Source organism: Gavialis gangeticus, unplaced genomic scaffold, assembly GCF_001723915.1.
Source record: "Gavialis gangeticus isolate Ggan-Ray unplaced genomic scaffold, GavGan_comp1, whole genome shotgun sequence".
Taxonomy (NCBI): Eukaryota; Metazoa; Chordata; order Crocodylia; family Gavialidae; genus Gavialis; species Gavialis gangeticus.
In genome coordinates this window covers 71,999,374-72,018,581 of record NW_017729031.1, presented here as the reverse complement: position 1 = coordinate 72,018,581, position 19,208 = coordinate 71,999,374, and the positions used below count along the sequence as shown (strand labels likewise).

Below are 19,208 nucleotides of genomic sequence, written 5' to 3'. Positions count from 1 at the left end.
CCCCCCCAGTGAGTTTATAGACAGTCACCAGGTCCCCCCTCAGCCTTCTCTTGTGAAGGCTGAACAGGTTTAAGTCCCGCAGTCTCTCATTGTAGGGTCTGCCCTGTTGTCCCCAGATCGTGCGGGTGGCCCTCCTCTGGACCCTTTCAATGTTGTCCACATCCCTCCTGAAATGGGGCACACAGAACTGGACGCAGTACTCCAGCTGTGGCGTGACCAGCGTCGCATAGAGGGGGAGGATCACCTCCCTGGCTCTACTTGAGATGCACCTGTGGATGCATGACAAGGTCCGGTTAGCCCTGCCAACCGTGACCTCGCATTGTCGGCCCATGTCCCTTTCTGCCTCCGTGCTCTCAAGAAGGGAGTTTCCCATTCTATAAGTGTGCTGCTGGTTTCTACTTCTTAAGTGCAGCACCCTGCACTTGTCAGTATTGAAACGCATCCTGTTTATGTTAGCCCACTCCTGTAACCTATCCAGATCTTGCTGCAATCTTTCCCTCCCTACTAGCATGCTCACCTCACCCCAAATTTTGGTATCATCCGCAAATAAAAACTTTTATCATTTGTCCTGTAGTCTAGTAGTATCATAGGATCACAGGAAACTAGGTCTGGAAGTGACCTGATAATGATCCTATGATCCCAGTCATCTGCTCCAAGCCCCTGCTCAAGGCTGGATCACCTTTGCCTACACCATCCATCAAGTTTCTGCCTAGCTGCTTTTGAAAACTTCCAGGGATCGAGTCCACAATTTCTCTATGTAGTTAGTGTATTCCAATGCTTGACAACCCTTAAAATCAGAAAGTTCCTCCAAATCTCCAACCTAAATTTCCTCTGCTGCAGCTCAAGGCCACTGCTCCTAGTCATATCCTCTACGGCCACAGAGGAAAAAGCCCATCACAATTGCCTTTCAGGTATCTGAAGACTATTACTAAATTCCTTCTCAGTTTTCTCTTCCCCAGACTAAATAACCGTAGTTCTTGATCCTTCTCCCAACTAAACACTGAGCTGTTCATGTCTACTCGATGATCTGACCAGTTATGTATGCATCTACCTTACAGTACTTCTGTTTTGTCTGTATTTCATAGATTTCACAGATATTAGGGCTGGAACGGACCTCAGAAGATCAAGTCCAGCCCCCTTCCCCAGGGGCAGGAAGTCAGCTGGGTCATAGGATCCCAGCAAGATAAACATCCAAATTCCTCTTGAAGGCTTTCAAAGTAGGTGCTTGAACCACCTCCGATGGCAGACTATTCCAGACCTTGGGTGCTTAGACAGTAAAGAAGTTCATCCTTATGTCTAGCCTGAAACGATCTTGGAGGAGTTTATAACCATTCGACCTTATCATCCTTTGGGGCGCTGTGGCGAACAGACATTCCCCCAGATCCTGGTGAACACCCCTGATCAACTTACAGGTGGCCACCAGATCGCCCCTGAGCCTGCGCTTTTCCAGGCTGAAGAGTCTCACGGCTCTCAGCTTCTCACCGTAAGTCTGTTTTTCTGACTTCTGATCACGTGCACTCTTCTCTGCACTCGTTCAAGCTTTCCACATCCTCTTTGAATTGTGGAGCCCAAAACTGGACACAGTACTCGAGCTGCGGCCTCACCAAGGCCGAGTACAATGGGAGAATGATGTCCTGTGATTTGCCTGAGAAGCATCTATGGATGCAAGCCAGTGTTTTGATTGCTTTACTAGCCGCAGCATCACATTGATGGCTCATGTTCATCTTGTGGTTAATCATGACCCCCAAGTCCCTTTCATCTGTAGTGCTAGCCAGCGTAGCACTGCCAAGCTTATAAGCATGCTGCAGGTTTTTCCTCTCAAGGTGGAGAACATTGCATTTTTCAGTGTTAAACACCATCAGATTCTTGTTCGCCCATTTCGTGAGCCTGTCAAGGTCAGCCTGGATCGCCCTCCTGTCCTCAGGTGTGGATGCTTTACCCCAGAATTTGGTATCATTGGCAAACTTGGCCAGTCCACTTCTGATACGAATGTTTAATGAGAACATCAAGGGAAACTAGGTAAAAAGCCTTACTAAAGTTAAGGTACATCACATCCATTGCTCACCACCCCCCATCCAAGAGCCTGTCACCTTATCATAGAAAGAAATCAGGTTGGTCAGGCATGACCTGCCCTGGTGAATTCATTCTGGCCATTCCTAAATCACCTTGTTCTCCTCTAGGTGCTTCACAACAGATTCCTTAAGGATCTGTTTCCTGATATTGCCAAGTAACCAGTAAACATGACCTTGAATGTAATTCCTGGACCTTCCTCATCTCTCTTAAAAATGGGCACTATATTTGCCCTTGTTCAGCTATGTTGGGCCTCACCCAACCTCGCATATGCTCTTAGAGAAAATAACCAAAGACTCCAAAATTACTTCAGACAATTTTTTCAGTACCTTAGGGTGGATCCCATCCAGCCCCATCAATTTGAAAGTATTTAGCATCTCTATGTAATCCCTAACCTGTTCCTCCACTACTCTAGGTTGTCTCTTCTATCTTTGCTGCCAACCATGCTCGTCATCTGGAACCTAACCATACTGGCGAAGACTGAATGAAAATAAGGTGCTAAATACTTCAGGCTCCCCTGCATCACCTGTAAGTAGATTGCCTTCTACATTCTATATAAATGATTTGTTTTTCGTCTTCTTTTGACATACTTATAGGATCCCCTTTTATTGCCTCTTGGCTAGGGACACCAATTTATGTATAATTTCTGTAAGTGATTGGAAACCAATTCAAATCTGTAACACAACAGAAGTTCAGCGCACATAAACGGCTTTCAAAATGGCCACAACCAGTTTAAAATAAACCTGGATGGACATAGTATCAGACTTAACTATTTAGGTTAAATCTGCTTATTGAACTTCTGTCCCAGTTTCCCTCTAGATTTATTTTAACCAAGCCCCAACATCACAGAATGCTTTGCACCTCTGCTGCAACCCCTTGCAGGGTGGGCGGGCTAGCCTGCTCAAGCTGTTGGCTCCAGCCAAGCAGAGAGGTATGCTCTAGCACCCCCTAGTCTCTGGCCTGGGCCACTGCAGCCATATGGCTGCATTTCCAGAATCAAAAGTAAATGTTTGTTCATTAGTTTATGAGTTCAATCTACACAGCTTAGATTAGCCTGTGAAGATTGAATCGATTTAGCCTTGGGCTTTTTGATTGTCTGCACTTAGCCTTTATGTCTCGTGTGAGCTGCATGTCAAATCTTGTCTTGTCCTTCCTAATTTTCTCCCTGTATGCCCATGTGATACTCCTATACTGTCATCTAGTAATACAACCAAGTTTATACTTGTAGAATTCTTTTTTGAATTACCAATCCATTGAAGTGACTGCAGTCTAGTTAGGCTAATCCTGTTGTACTTTCCAGTCTTCTGTCACATCAGGATAGCTTGCTCCTACACCCTTAATATGGCTTCCTTAAAGTACAGCCAGCTCTCCTGGACTGTTTCCCCTCAGGCTTGCCTCTCAGTGAATCCAGCACACCAGTTACCTGAATTTGCTAAAGTTTACTTTTCTGAACTCCAGCATCTTTATTCTGCTGCTCTGCTTCCTTCCTCAGAATTTTAAACTCTAGCCTTGGGTCAGCGTCACTCAAGTTACCTTTTATCTTTACATTCTCAACCGATTACTCTGTTTCTGAGCATTAAGTTATGGGGAGATTCCCCCCTAGTTGGCCTCTCTAGCATCTGTAGCAAAAAGTTACCCCTACCACACTCCAGGAGTTTGCCAGACTGCTTTTCCACTACTGTCTCCCTCCCAGCAGATGTCCTGATAACTGAAGTCTCCCATGAGAACCAGATCCTGCAGTTTGGAGAAACTTCTTTCAGCTGCTTAAAAAGCCTTGTTCACCTCTTCCTCCTGGTTGGATGGCCTACAGCAGGCACCAACCACAAATCCCTGTGTTACTCTCTCCTCTGACCTTTATGCAGAAGCTTTCAACAGGCCACCTCCCAGTTTGTACTGCATGTCAGAACACATTTACATCTTCTTTCTATATTGTAAAACACGTTCTCCTTTTTCCCCCCAACCTGTCCTCCCTGACTAAGTTATACCCATCCATGACAGTACTCCAATCATGTGAATTACCCCACCACATCTCTGGAATCCCAATTACTTCATAATTATTTGACTGTACTAGGATCGCCAATTCTTCCCGTCTATTCCCCATGCTCTCACATTAGTATATAAACATTTTAGGTATCTAACTAAGATCAGATATTTGAATATTTCCGGTATCTAACTAGTCTACTAAAGTTCATTAGCCCATTTAGTATAAATAAGGGCTGTCCAACTGGCAGTCCATGAAGAGTTAATCTGCAGCCCCTGGGATCCTGCTCAGACTCCCCGCAGCACTCCAACTGCAACAGCACACCCTCCTTCCTCTGGTTGCTGCTTTCTGCCACCACCCCAAGGGCAGGGCAGCGCAGCAGCATGGGAAGCTGAGGGTGAACCTGGGCATGTAGTGCAGCAGGAAAAGGGAGGGAGGAAAGCGTGCAGTCATGGGGGGAGGGGGAAGTCATAGGAACATGGTGCAGCAGTAGGATGCTAGTGTGGCTGTGCAGTGTAGGGGGGTTGCAGGCATGCAGTGCATAGTGAGTAGGGTTGCTGTTGTACAGTGTAGCAGTGTGGAGAGGTATCTGGGGTGTGTGGCTTTGGGAGGCTGTGGCTCATCTTGGTGTGGCCTGTGGGCATGCAGCCCTCACTGGTACAACCACTTGGAAGTTGGACAGCCTTGATACAAATACTTTAATAACATACAAAATTGTGCAAAAAAGATCAAAGTTCTGCTTAGTTTTAGTCACTACAAAATCTGTTTAAAATGAAAGTTGCTATAAAAATTAAGTACCAACTATGACTAGCTTAGGAGGTCTGTGAAACTAGAAGTAAACTCTTGACTTAAAATAACGAATGTTAGATTCTTAAAGGAGCTTTGATGACATACAGATTGTATGTTTTGAGACCATGCAACTATTCTTTAAAAAACAACTTAAGTCAACTTTAAATCAAATAACTAATTATTTGAATTAAAAATTTTCACACGAAACAGTTACATTACAATAGCAGTGTGTTACATATAACCATAATTCTGCAAAGCCTAAAGCATATTCCAAACATTAAGCATCTGAAACCCACATTGATCTACTTAAAGTTAAGTTTGTGTGTAAGAGTTTGTAGGATCAAGGCCAAAGTAAGTATGTGCCAAAGTAAAAAAAAATTAAAATATTAATTACCTTATTATGCAGTAAGACGTGAGTTTTATCAGGTGTTAAGTTCACATCCACAGCAGAAGCCGGTATAGTAATTTTAATAAAGAACACAGGGTACAAACGAGAGGAATCTTTCTGAGACTTCAGATTATAGTACTGTCGAACTAACTATGGATAAATTCAACAAAGAGAAGTAGTCAACAGAAGGAACAGATACAAAGGTAGGAAGCAAAATCCTACACTATACAGATTAAGAGTCACTAACAAAAAGTTCCTCTGGGAATTTCTGCATATAAGAATACCCATAAGGGCATTTGCAAGTGATTTCCATTCCCTTTGTGCCATATCTCCCAAAGAATCTGTGCCAAACTACTGATAGTGGCCACTTGAGCTTTATAAAATTGCAAGCGTATTCCATTTCATATCTTTGGACTAAAAGCTACTGTTGGAGTTGGAATTGATGCCCAAAATGGGCAGGAGATCTAATGCTTTTTTTTTTTTTTTTTTTAATACCTTTTCCAACCCAAATGCATTTACTTCTGAATTAGAGAGGGAGAGAGAATATGAACGTATATGCATGTATGTTAAAATTAATATTATTATTTTCTATGACAAGAAAAAGGGTGTATGAAACCACCTTATTCATTAATTTCCATCGTGATCAAGCTCACCCTCTCCCGGAGATTGGGGCTCCTTTGTAATTCAAATCATAATTGGAACAAAGTTAAGCCCTCTTTTAAATCTTGCTTGGTTTTAGGATTTCATGCATGCCCCCCAGGATCTGGTTTCTCTAATGTCCTGGTAGAGTTAAAAAAATAAATCTAAACTGCCACTATGAGACTATTTAACCATTCTGTTTAGGTTTGAACTTTGCTCAGCAGGGTAGGACTGTGAAAGGACCATGTGTTTCTATGCAGAATCACAGATCCTTCTAGAAGTGCACATGCTGAGTGCAGTGAAAGGGGTGGGAATCATAAACTATCTTTCATAAAAAAAGACAAACATGGATTAACTGCTGAAAAATGCAATTTAACCTCATGGCTTGCTTTCTAAGCAAACACTGAACTACAGTTACGTGATACACCACTTTTTCTTCCCTCTTAGAACAATGCAAAATTAAAAATCACAGCTTATACAGGATTCAGACAGCTTTGGGTCTAAAGTGGGAATGATTTCTTTCTGTCCATCACAAAACCTACCACACATACATTTCGTCAGGACTGGCAGTTACTCCTCCGAGAGCAGAACTAGAATAGCAATGTTGCTGCAAATCAGAACTGGTGTGCTCTGGCACAGCTGAGGGGGGAAACTTGCACTATATCAAATTCTGCCTATGCTACGCCCTGCACTAGCCAATGGTATTGAACTATCACTTTCATTTTGACTAAATACACATAAAATTTTAAAAAGAATGTATGTGTATATTGCTCAAGAAGCCCAGCATGAATAAGCAATGAATAATGCGACTGAATTAAGACTTTTATATTGTTTTCTGACACTGACCATAATTTTGTTAAAAAAGAAAGATATGCAGGATTCTTAGAGAAAGCCATGAAGATAATTCTATTGAGCTGGCATCAAAGAAATGCTTAATACTTCAGATTTCTTACCTAAAACATCTGGGGTGAAGTTTTTCTAGGGGTCCTCTAATTCAGTACCTATAATCTAATGTATTAAGTATAAAAAAAATGTTTATAGATGTCTGAAGTACAGGAACTGAAGTACTGATGCATTCATCTAAAAGCTGAGATTTATTACTGCAATGGAATGTACTTGGGACTGCCCATACTGGTCATCCAGAAGCAGCAGCGGGGCAGAACAGTGGCCTACCTTCTGATGGGTTTGCACATTACTTTGGTGCTCCAGTTCGCATTGGCTTCCAGTAATTTTCTGGGCATGATTCAAGGTGCTGTTCTTAACTTTTGATGCCCAAAACAGTCTGAGCCCTAAGGGATGCCACCTCTGCTATGTTCTATTGTGATCCCTAAATTCAGCTGCTATCAACCTCTGTGTGCCACTTTCATTTGACGAAGACATGAGAGGTCATTCTCAGTAGTCACTCCTCAGCTTTGAAATTCCCTCTACCTTGCAACCCAAAGCCAAAAGCTGGATGTCTCCAAGAAGTGATGATAAAAAAAATAAAATAAAAAAGGTATTTGGGCAGGCTTTCTGCAAGTGGTGTTAAATTTGGGGGTACTGTGTGGGGAAGGTTTTTTATTACATATTGTTTTATTTTAATATTTTTATCAGATTTTCTAAATTTAACTGTTTTTTGTTGTAAGCCACCCTGAGCTTGGAGGGGACTACATAAATGTAATAAAAGTAAAAAAAAAAATTGCAACCAATTTATGCTAGATAACAAATCATGAGCAAAAAGTTAGACTTGATATAGGTCTCACTTCAAATAACCTTATTTTCATGATACTGAAAATCAAAAGCCAGATAACAGTACCTTCAATATTTCCTTCTGATGTACTGGCCGATTGTTTATAAAAATAAAACTCCTTTCTGAACTTGAAAGACTTGTCAAAGACTTGTCTGAATCAAGTTTTGGAAGAAATCCAGAAAGAGATATCTAAAATTGTAAAACAAGCACAGTATGATGTAAAAAAGAAGTCTTCCAACACATTTACTTAGACATAACAGGGCACTCGTGAAGTGAACGTAACATAAGAGCTTCCATTTAGCGCGTCAGTCCGTAGGTCCATATTCTCCAGTATCTTGGTGTCTCACAGTGGCAGAGAGTAGATGCTTCAAAGGAGCATGAACAGAGTATGACCATGGTTTTTTTCCACTGTTCCTCTCCCGCTTGCAGCCTCCAGCATTTCTAACACCAGACTGTGGCACCAAACTCACCCAATGACCCAAATGTGAATTGCTTTTGAAAATTACAAAACAGACCCAAGAAAAGAAATAAGAGAAACTGAGAAAAATAACATTTTATCTATTTTCCTCTCCAGAAGGTGTTGAGAAATTCCTAGCCCAGACCCTCCTCTGCCTATTATGCTGACAAACAGTGTTATATTGTTTCCTTGCACTCTTCCATTTGCCTGTATCTATCTATAGCCTCTTGCCTGGTAGTTAAACTGTAAACTCTTTGGTGAAGGGCTGGTCATTGTGTCCTTCCAGGCCTTTATGTAGACATCAATATGAAACTACAAGACAGAACTGTTTTGCTTTTTAAAAAATTTAGGAAATTAGACAATAGACAGACTAAAAACCTACATTAAACAATTACTTGCAAAGGTCACACTCTCAATAGTTAGGACATACCAAAATTAACTATTTTGCAAAATTACATATATTGGACCATGCAGTTGGTCCAATAAAAGATATTACCCACAAGTTTTTTTTGCCTCTTGCTTTTTTCCTGGACCCCTATGGCAACAGCATCACTTCAACACTACCAAAATTATGTATGCTGTTGTAACCTTAATTTATCCACTTTCATTACAAAGCAGGTGTTAAGTTTTACAATGAAGCTCTATTGTTCTATAAGGCCCGACTTCATTCAGTGCTCAGACTGGTCCTGCTCTGGGGATGAATCAGTGTTGCATAATGAAAGAGCCTCATCTTCTGAAGCCTGGTTTTGTTTGTTTCATATATTGGAAGAAGTGCAGTGAATGAGGAGTGAATTGCAAGAAAATAAAGATGATCTCATGTGTAAGACAAGGGAATATTAGTTCTGTTTGCTGAGCAAAGATGAAATAGTGTGCGGTAAATAAGATGTAGGCATTCATCCTGAACAACAAGAAAATAAAATATCAACTAGCTGTTCGTTAAGTAGAGCACTTTCCACACACCAAATGAGGCAGGAGTCCTGTAGAATAACAGCACATGACCTGTAATTAAACACTGCATCAAAACACATATGCACAAGCAGAGGGATTAAAGGTTTCCCACATTTTGAGTGCTCAACTTTGAAACTGTAAAGATTTTAGTGTAGATTTTGTATGATTATATTATACAAAAAGTGCATAAGCTAGTTATTGGTTATAGCTATGGGTCTACACGGGCAGATCTGACAGATAGGAAGCCTGAGCATGGGATCTATCACTTCTCCAATTTGTAAAATGCATGGAATGGATACTTGCCTCCCTGACACAGCAGACAGTGGCCTAACGATCTGACTCTGCCAGTGGATTCAAATAGCTTTCAATTGCCCATTAATTCCATTCCCTACTAAATACCTAGATAGATATTTGTACCTGGCATTTGTGTAGGAGGGCATGACATCTATTGAGCCTACAGGCAACAACAGTTTCTTTGTAGTGCTGTTCCTAAGCCAATCATCAGATGTTCATGCAAAATCTAAGATATCCTGCCCTTCCTACTCCTCTGCATATACATGTTACATAAAAGTCCTCATGTGCTCAGCAAGAGATTGGATCTGCACGAACAAACTAGCACAATAATATTCACATGGACATGCTAAATTCTGTTTTACAACCATTTTTCTAGATGTGGAGTGGGCAAAATACAGCCTGTCAAATTATTTTATCTGGTCTATGGCTGCTTCTCTGAAGAACTGTATCCAGCCTGTGGCTGCCCTGGCTTTCAGCGCCTCTCACCCTTCTCCGTGCTGTAGCCGGCTGCAGCAGGAGCATTCCTAGCACCCAGCCCCTCCCCTCTCTAGCCTGCCCTGCCCTGCCCTATCCCCTGGCATATGCTCCAAGGCAGGGGGCTCTGAGCTCCTGACCAAGATTCTGCCCAACAAGTCGGTGTGCGCACAGCTCTGACTGACCCTGCAGCTTGTCACAAACCAGACAGCCCAGCCTCTGGTGAGAGTCAAGGCTCAAGTATGGTTCTCCCTGTTCGCAGTAGAGGGGGTGCAGAGGGAAGAGGGCCAGGAGCTGTGGATTATCCAAGCCCTGATAGGGGCACAGGAACCGCTAACAAACATAGTGCTGCACTGTGTTTCCGCTCACTGCTTCAGGCTGCACCATGTGGGCACAGCTGGAGTGGATCCTGCCCGACTCCCAAGTTCCCAGCATGTGGTCAGGTCAGGTAGGAGTCACTCCAGCTGTGCCCACATAGCCCAAAACAGGTACGGGAACATAGTGTAGCACTGGCCAGGCCAGCCATGTGCTAGGGACTCAGGGTGGGGAAGACAGTTCAGGGAGAAGTGGGGAAAGACTGTAGGGGTATGTGAAGTGGGCCATATTTGATTCAGATTTGGCCTAATTCGGATCACTGTCCCAGTTCGATTCCTCCGAATCCGAAGATTCGATTCCAATTCGGAGAATCAGCGATTCGACCATAGACACAGCTTTAGATTCTTTTTCTACATAACTTGAGGTACCAGGCATGGCTTGTGAATGCTGCAGTGCTGGGGTGGATGAAGCGTCCCACAGGAACGTGATGGGGCCCCCCCGTGTGCTCGGTGGCAAACCTAGAAGTAGACCAGAAGTACTTCTGGTCCACTTCCGGGTCCGCCGCCAAGTGTGTGGGGGCCATCCCCCACCCCCTGGCTCTGCAATAGGCTGTGGGGGGACCCCGGGTACCCCCCCAGACCCAGGAGACACCAGGTGCCGAGTCGACGGGCAGGGGAGGGTCCCCTGTGTGATCCGGGTCTGCCGCTGAGTGTGCTGGGAACACCCCCTGCACTCCTGTGGGATGCTCCATCTGTCCCACCATCTCAACATTCACAAGCCGCCTGGTACCTTGAGGTATGTAGAAAAAACACAAAGCTGTGTCTATGTCGAATCTCTCCAAATCAAATCAGAGGCTTCAGAGAAATTAATGGGTCTCCTGATTTGATTCCGAGATTCAGCCTCCAAATCAGGCCGAATCGAATCAGTGACCAAAGCTTCACACAGCCCTAAAAGACAGCACAGGACTGTCCCGGATGGACCCAGATAACCACAGCTCCTGACCCCTTCTCCCTACATTCCCCTCCTCCACCTTGAGTCCCCAGTATGTGGCCAGGCCAGGAAGGGCTGGTGCTGAGCTGTTTTCCCAGACACCATTTCAGGCCACAAGTGTGCAGTGGGAGAGCCTCGTGGGGTAGGGGATACAGGAAGAACTGCAGGGAGCCTATGTGTGTGTGCATGTGCCTGCACACGTGTGCCTGTGGCTTTCAGCAGCTCACCAAAACTCATTAAGTGGCCCTCCAGCCCAAATAAATTGCCCACCCCTGTACTATACAGACCATGATTTAGACAATGATTCTTATGCTATTGCGGTCAAACTTTAGATGTGCAAGACAAGGAGCAAAATTAATGATTAAACAGAGAATGGTGGTATGAGACACTCCTGCATGTGGTAGTCCAAGATAAAGAAGAGTAATTCCAAATCAAAACAACTCTGATATTAGGTAAGAGGGACTGAAATGGTAAAACTACTTTTAATTTCAGCAGGAATAGAAAAATGCAGAAAATTTTGAAACTGAAGTAATACAACTTTTAAATTAATAGAAAATGTTGTACATTTTCCTTTAGAATTCTCTAATTTTGCTGTAAAAACCCCTCAACTTACCCTTAAACAAATATTGAAGATATTTTGTATTATACAGTGCTCAAAGTCTTAAACAGCTAGACCACCTCTCCAACCAATGGCCAAGAATCCTACAACAAGGGAGCACTGAGTGAGCAGTAATACTGCATTTATCACAACTGTTTCTATTGTCATTTGATCAGTGGTACATGAGTCCTGACTAGCTGATTCTTAGAGTACATTTTTGATCACCAAACCTATTAAACACAAATCAGTAAACGAACAAAATTTTACGCTTGCTTTGATCAAAATGATTTAATAGTTCTGCCCTCTTTTTTTAAAGAATTTTTTGCTAAGTACTGAAGTTAATTCTTTATTGGTGTGGTTTTTTTTTTTTAATAGGGTAGAGGAAATAATTTTAAACTCACCTCAGGATCTTCACAGCAGTGTTGAAAAGGTACCATACTGCCCATAACGGCTGTTCCCAGAACTGACATAAAGGCCATTTTGTGATCTGACACCCTGGTCTTTTGCCAAATAACTGCCTAAAACAAAATGGCACACAGTCAAATTTTTGACATTATATTTATATTTGTTGAACTCAACTAATCTCCTACATTACATGCCTACGAACTTATAAACGCAAGTGCACGCTTATACGGTATATGTAACATTCTGTACTTTGACCCTCTTGTATTCACAACTGCCAGTGTGAACAAACATATGCTATGGTACTTTATGCTATGTCTTTTCATATAATCTTACTCCTAGTCTAAATAAGTAGTCAGAAAATTAAGGCATCTGTTCCAAGTAGTTAATTGATCATGGATGCAACTTTACTAATAGGATTTGTGCAAGCATTGAATTCTGTGCAATCAGCAAAAAGAATATGTTATGGACCAATTCTGCCCTCACATATGCCTACATGGCCAGTGGGTTTTTATAGGTGTAATTGTAACAGACTGGGGCTCTTAATACATGTTGGCTGGCATCTGGGTGTAGGCAATGCAAAGCATATAGTAAGCAAAGGATAAATCACTTATCTGCGAATCAGTACATTAGTGTTCTCTTCCTAACTACACTCACTGTCCATCACTTAACCCTCTACTGCTCTGGCCTTTCCTTCTGTATACAGGAGGCAATTATAGTTATTCAGAACTTTAAAAAATGCATTGAGATAGATGGACTAAAAAGGCATGGCTATTAATAACTTTGCTATTCAGATGTTCAAATTCTCAACTGTGATAGGCAACCCAGGGTGAAGTCCCAGGTTCAACAAAGTCTATGAAAAATGTATTAATTTTAGGGCTGTCAATTAAATCACAGTTAACATGCACAATTAATGTTTAATGGGTTTTTGTGTTAATTTTTTTTATGTGTTAATTGCACATGTGGTTTTGGAACCTGCACCTGGGCTCCACTCTGCTGCCATCACCGCCACCTCCAAGCCACCCAGCAGGGCAGCAATGGCAGTGTAAAGGACCACAGGGCAGACAGGTGTGGGCTCCAGGTGGCTGCAGCAGGAGGGAGTGGGAAGGAAGGGGGAGGGGGTGGGGGCATACATAGATAGATACAGATGACCAGCTGCAACCTGAGCAAAAGGGGTCCTAGTGCTGGGATGGGTTGTGGGACAGAGCCACAGGTGGCTCGTCCAGAGGTGTGAGAGGTCCTGGCTCCCTGTCCCTGTGCACACCCTCAGGGGAAGCATGGGGGGCATGTGTCCCCCAGATGTGTGTGTGGGGTTGAGGTGGGTTGCCCTCTGGGGCTCTGGGCCCTGCTGCCTTAGCCTGCAGAGCTGCATGCTGGCCATACCGCATGTCCCCTGCCTGTGTGGCAGCTGCTAGCACAACATGGCTTCACATGGCTCCTGGGGCAATGGCATCAGCGTGCAGAGCCTTAGCTCACATCTGCCCCACACACAAATCTGGGGAGCATGTAAACAAGGCATACATTAAAATCTGAGCTTTAAAATTTAGTTTTAAGCCTCTTCACTTTTGTTACAGGCTACTAACTTTAACAAGCTCTATTTCTTTTACTCTTCTTGTTTCAGGGAAGTGAGACTCACACAGGTGTAGAGTGTTGTAAAACAATGGGAGCAAACCTTTTTGGCCAGTGTGGCACAAATTAGCCCTGTACCCTCCCCAAGTGCCACTCCAATCCCCTTCCCCTGCCCAATCTGCTGTTTTGCTTTCTGGTCCCTGTCATATCTGCCACTGTGGTCCCTGTCCCGTCCCTGATCTGTCATGTGCCACACAGAAGCTGCCTTTGCCTCTTGTGGCACATGCCACTGGTTGGCCCTGTACCTTGTAAAAGGTGAAATACTTTGACATATAGGCCATTCACCCTGCAAACAAGAATAGCTTGAGCTCCATCACATCTCAGACCATTTTTTGGCAATACCAATTGCAGACTAGTATACATTAGTAGAGATTTTCAAAGCACATTTAGGGATTTAGCTACACAACTGCCATCAAATTAAGGGAAGTTACATGGCTAAATCCAGTAACCTTGAGAGTTCAAACCTCTTACACAGCCATCAATCAGTAGATCTAAGAGTATTTCAGTGTACAATATTTCGAGTGCTTTAGCACCACAGGATAAGCAAAAGATTAAAAAAAAAGTCTGGTTTCATTTGCTGTTCCTTTGCATTACAGTGTTGTTGTTTTTTAAAGTATATTTTATTATGTAAAGGAATCCAATAAATCCAAAGTGAGTTCACATTATTCCAGTGTAGGATATTATGCAAGAGCTGTGCATACATATTCTTTGTTCACTTATAATCTCAAGAAATGTAATATGGAGCCTTACAATCACACCTGTCCTCCCAAGTATTTTTTTGCCTTGCAGAGTGAATTCCGGTGGAGAACACTGAGTCCCTGTAAAATGATACTCTCTTTCTACAGGACAGTTGTAATTTTAAGGCTCCAGGACCATAAATACTAAAGTCTATAAATTGGCCTCTATTCCTCAATATTTCCAACTGAATATCTGCCTTGCTAAATGTTTGGACTTTTTGGTGCAGCCTAACTTAACTCACCTAAAGTGTCTAGGTGAATCTGGTTCATAGGGAGCAAAAATAGAACCACATTCTTAATGATCAAAAATTTCCACAGAACCATGGTTTTTACCACACCACTAACTGCAAAGCACTGTGGACAGTGGAGCTGTCAGGATGCAACAGTGCCTCTGAAGTCATAACATTCACAGATTGAATGGAGGAAGAAGGAAAGTCTTCCAGTCACTACCCAACCCATCCTCTCCTCCCTGCCATAAACCTCAAAAGCAGTTTAGTGCGATGAGACAATCTGTCCCTTACTTAAGAGTTCCTTGTTCAAAACAACACTGTGTACCACTTCTCTTTTGAATTATAGCTCTATTTTAAGTGATCAAAACTGCCAAACAATTTATCTTGATTGGACATATTTTAAAATTAAATGCCTGTGAGCAAGCTGAGAAAGATGTTTGTGACATGACTAATAAAAACATCACACTGTTTATTTTAAGTTATATTAGTGTGATGCCACAGGTACAGATATAAATCTTAGCTGCTGATTAATGCAAGGATGTTATTACACTGCCTGACCTGCTGAATGGCTGATATCCATAACCACGAAGAGATCGCTTCTGTAAGCTACTTTTAGGAAAGATGTGGAACATGAGAACCTCCTAAATGCAAATTCTGTAAAAGTGGTGGAGATTACTAATAATTCGGGGGCATGTTTTTATTTACCAATTACTTCTCCAACATTAGATTAAGATCTGGAGGCAAACCTGAAATAAGCTACAACTATATGTTAGCTTGAAGATCTCACTCTGCAGTCATCCAACTTCTTATCTTGCATGGGGGGGTGGAAATCACACAATAGATTGGTAGATTCATTTTTAGAATTGGCTACACATTATGTAACAACCATCTAGTAATTAAGAGCAGTTTACTTTCTAAAGTTCACCAAGTGCACCAGCAGGTTTTGAAAAATAATCAAAGCTATTAAGAATCAATGTAACACATTTCCTTATTTTTGAAAAAAATTAATACTTTCCTGCAAGCTTCCTGATCCTTTCTTAACCTTGGTTATACCCTTAAATTGTGCTAAAAATACACATACACACACCCCATATATTTTCTAGGTCACATAAACCTGGTGTCTATGATGAGCCAAATAAGAATCTGACTCTAGTCAGTATGATGACACTGCAAAAACACCCTAATCAAAGATATATTATTACATACAGACCATCTTAGGTTTTGTTAGAGGTGGCCAAATATATCCTGCCTCCCTCCCTGCTTCATTGAGGGGCATTATATGAATTAGATCCTATAAAAAGCCATACCACATTTAATACCCATTTCACATACATAGGAGATTAATACATCTCTATATGTGTATGTTCTCAGTACCACACACATTTTATATGGTCTATAATATAACACAGGAAAAATTCACACAAAGGTCATGTATTTCTGCTGCTTCATTTTAGTACTTATACACACAGACTAAGGCTATGTACAGGCACTGAGTTTATATCAGAAGAATCATCGCTGTTCTGCAGAAACCAAAAGCGCACAGGTGTTCAGGTTTTTTCTGCCCAGAGCGAAAATGGGTGCTCCAGGAGAAAAATAACCCAGGAACAACCAGGGTTAAATCAGGGACAGTTTTCTCCCAGGAGACTAGTGTCTAAACTTTTCCCTGGCTTAACTCCTCCCAGGGACCAAGAGGAGTAGAGCCAGGCCAGGGTCACGCCAGTCTTGAGAAAGCACAGGGGGTAGCTAGGGGAGAAGCAGCAGCCACTTCTCCCTGACTCCTCTCTCAAACCAAGCAGTCCCTGGTTTCAGAAAGAGGCAAGGGGCTTTGCCAACTCCTGCCAGCTTCCCCACTGCCTAGGTGAGTGGCATGGTAGCCATTTAAAAGCTGGCAGCAGGGAGCAGGGCTCAGGTACTCTCAGCTGCTGGCTTTTCAATTGCTACCCTGCTGCTCAAGTGGGTGGTGCGTAGCAAGGAAAAGCTAGTGGACATCAGTAGCTGGGATGGGAAGACTTTCACCAAGCCCCGCTCCTGGCCCCTCCAGCTTGTAAGTTATCACTGCCCCCACCCTTCCCCCAGCAGCTGAGCGTCAGGGTGGCAAAGGGAAGCTGGAGGGGGATGAGAGCTGAGCATATGGAGGCTTTCCCCAGCCTGGCTCCCAGACTCTCTGGTTTCTCCCTTGCTCCCCCGCCTCCACTGCCTAGCAAGGCAGTGAAGGTGGCAATTTAAAAGCCAGAGGGGCTGGGGAAAGCATCTGCACATCCAGCTCCTGGACCCCTCTGGCTTCTCCTTGTTGCCAAGCCACCCAGCTGACCCAGAGCAGTGCCAGCTGAGACAAGGTGCCAGGCACAGTGACAAGGCTCAAAACCCTTGCTGTGAAATGCCGCCACTTGGCCCCATACTGGTCTGAGGCAGCCTGGAGCAGCACGGGGCAAGGCAGGCCGTGCACCTGTGGCAAAAGCCAGAAGACTTGCTGCAGTGGCTGAATGCTCCCAACTCAGCCCAGAGAAGTGCAAGGAATGGGACCGATTGTTCTCCGGTGGGAGAGAACCAGGAGGGTTCCCACCATGACAGAAAGTTCCCCCCTCCTGCCCATCAGCCGATTAGTGGGCTGGGGGCATTCTCCTGGGTGGGAACCTTCCCTGGCCATCACTTGACAGCCCGCCCCCTTCCCAGGCAGGAAGAGGACAGGCTGCCAATTAATGGGCTCTCCTGAGAGTGGCGGTGGCCCAGGGAGCAGCCATTAGGGTGCTGACAGACAAGGGCTTGGTGGAAGGAAAGAGTGCTTTAACGGAAGAAGAAGTGTGTCAGTTTGACCTGGCTCCACACCATCTGTATAGATTCGGTGCTTCAGTGGGGCCTTTTGGCAGTTTTATCTAATAGCCAATTCAAACTAATGGCATTAGTGTGAGCTGGCTCACCCAATGTCTGTATAGATCATAGCTTCTTTTTTCCCCCCTCACCCGAGGGACAAGTATATCATTTGCTGTGAAGACACAGTCTAAGTGCAAAAGTATTATAAACTGCTAATGGTAACTAATGCAAAAGGTAACTCTAAAAGGTGAGAGCAGAAATTAAAAGTGAACTTGAAGATGGTCAGAAGAAAATTCTGGAAAAAAGTAACAACATACCCATAGGCAGACAGCCAGCTATACAGCAATCCATAATTTAATTATACTGAAGTACACTGCAGTACATTTTATAAAAATAAAATCTCAATAACACAAAACCTAACTACAAAACAATGCTAGTAGGTCTCTCTTCTCCATTTGGCATAGGTGTTTCTAGAAGTGCTACCACCTTAGTACTGCAGGCCTTACCTCAGGAAAACATCTCTATTTAGGCCATCCCTTAAAAGTGATAATTATATTTCAGAACAAATTTATGTCCAGTTGATTTCAATGAAACTCAAACTCAACTGAAACATCACAAATTAGTAGTTAAATGGACATGTGTAAACAATAGCAACCTTAACCCTAACATAAAATCTAGAATTTACATTCATAAGATGGGAAACGATGAAAAAAGCAATCTCTAATTTGCAGCGTGTACAAGTTCTTTTGCTGACGGTACACAAAGACACCTAGCTGTAAGAGCAGCCATTTTCTCTGGGGAAGAACAGCTGTGAGCCCAGTTCAAAAAGTCACAATGATAAAAACGTTAACAATCACATTCTTGAAAACTATTAATGTTACCTTATCTACTCCACACTATAAACTAGTGCATTTTCTAAAATCAAATGGCAAATTACAAAAAGTGTTCTGTTCCCCAATCATCTATTAGAAAGAGAAATCAGTGGAAAACATTTACATTTTAGATAGAAGGAGAAGACAATCTGTTCCCCAAACTTTCAGCTTAGATCAATTACTTTAAATTTACTCCTTAAGAATCCAATGTCCTAGCCATTCCATAGGAAGGATGGAGAAATTCATGGTATCTATTCCTTCTCCAGACATCAACCCCTCACCTGCTTCAGCAGGCATCAACAGTTAGTGTACGTGGGACAGGGACATGCTATGTTCAAGGTTGAAAAATGGTCAATGCTGCATGCACTGTTCACCAATCCTTAGGGATTTCCTGAGTAAAGTTAAATGCTGACTTTGTCAAAGTCAGCACTAGTTACTCAGGTTTCCCCTTTGCGATGTGAGCAGACCCTCCTGATAAAGAGAGAAGCATTCTGGAGAAGCAGGTGTTGGAGAAGCCCTTGACAACTTGAGGCCTGAAAATCATGCTGTCAAAAAGCTGTTAAGGTGGATATCAAGAGGAACTGAGAGGCGTTGCAGGGGCACAGGGCTCCACATAGATAGCCCTTCTCTCTAACAGGGGCCTCAGGATTCACAGATTTTAGGAGGAAGCTGTAAGAAGTTCTGACTGATCTACTGAACTTATTCTAATGTGGGTGGCTGAGCAACTACTCCCATGACAGAATAAAGAAGGAAGTCTGCAAGTAAGTTTCCACTTCTGATATAGGGAGATAATATACCATAGACTGACTCTTTATTACATGGGGGGGGGGGGGGGGGGGGGGGGGGGGGGGGAAA

At 43.1% G+C, this 19,208-nt stretch overlaps 1 protein-coding gene across 2 annotated transcripts in view; it reads right to left on the bottom strand.

The window, feature by feature from the left end:
• Positions 1 to 19,208, bottom strand: part of PMS1 (PMS1 homolog 1, mismatch repair system component) — an 80,415-nt gene that overhangs the window by 25,795 nt on the left and 35,412 nt on the right. For both annotated transcript variants that reach the window (XM_019523095.1, XM_019523096.1), the window contains 3 exons: positions 12,074 to 12,190; positions 7,663 to 7,785; positions 5,235 to 5,378 (listed from right to left, as the gene is read on the bottom strand). In XM_019523095.1, the coding sequence (XP_019378640.1) occupies positions 5,235 to 5,378; positions 7,663 to 7,785; positions 12,074 to 12,190 (384 nt within the window). The remainder of the gene's footprint in view (positions 1 to 5,234; positions 5,379 to 7,662; positions 7,786 to 12,073; positions 12,191 to 19,208) is intronic.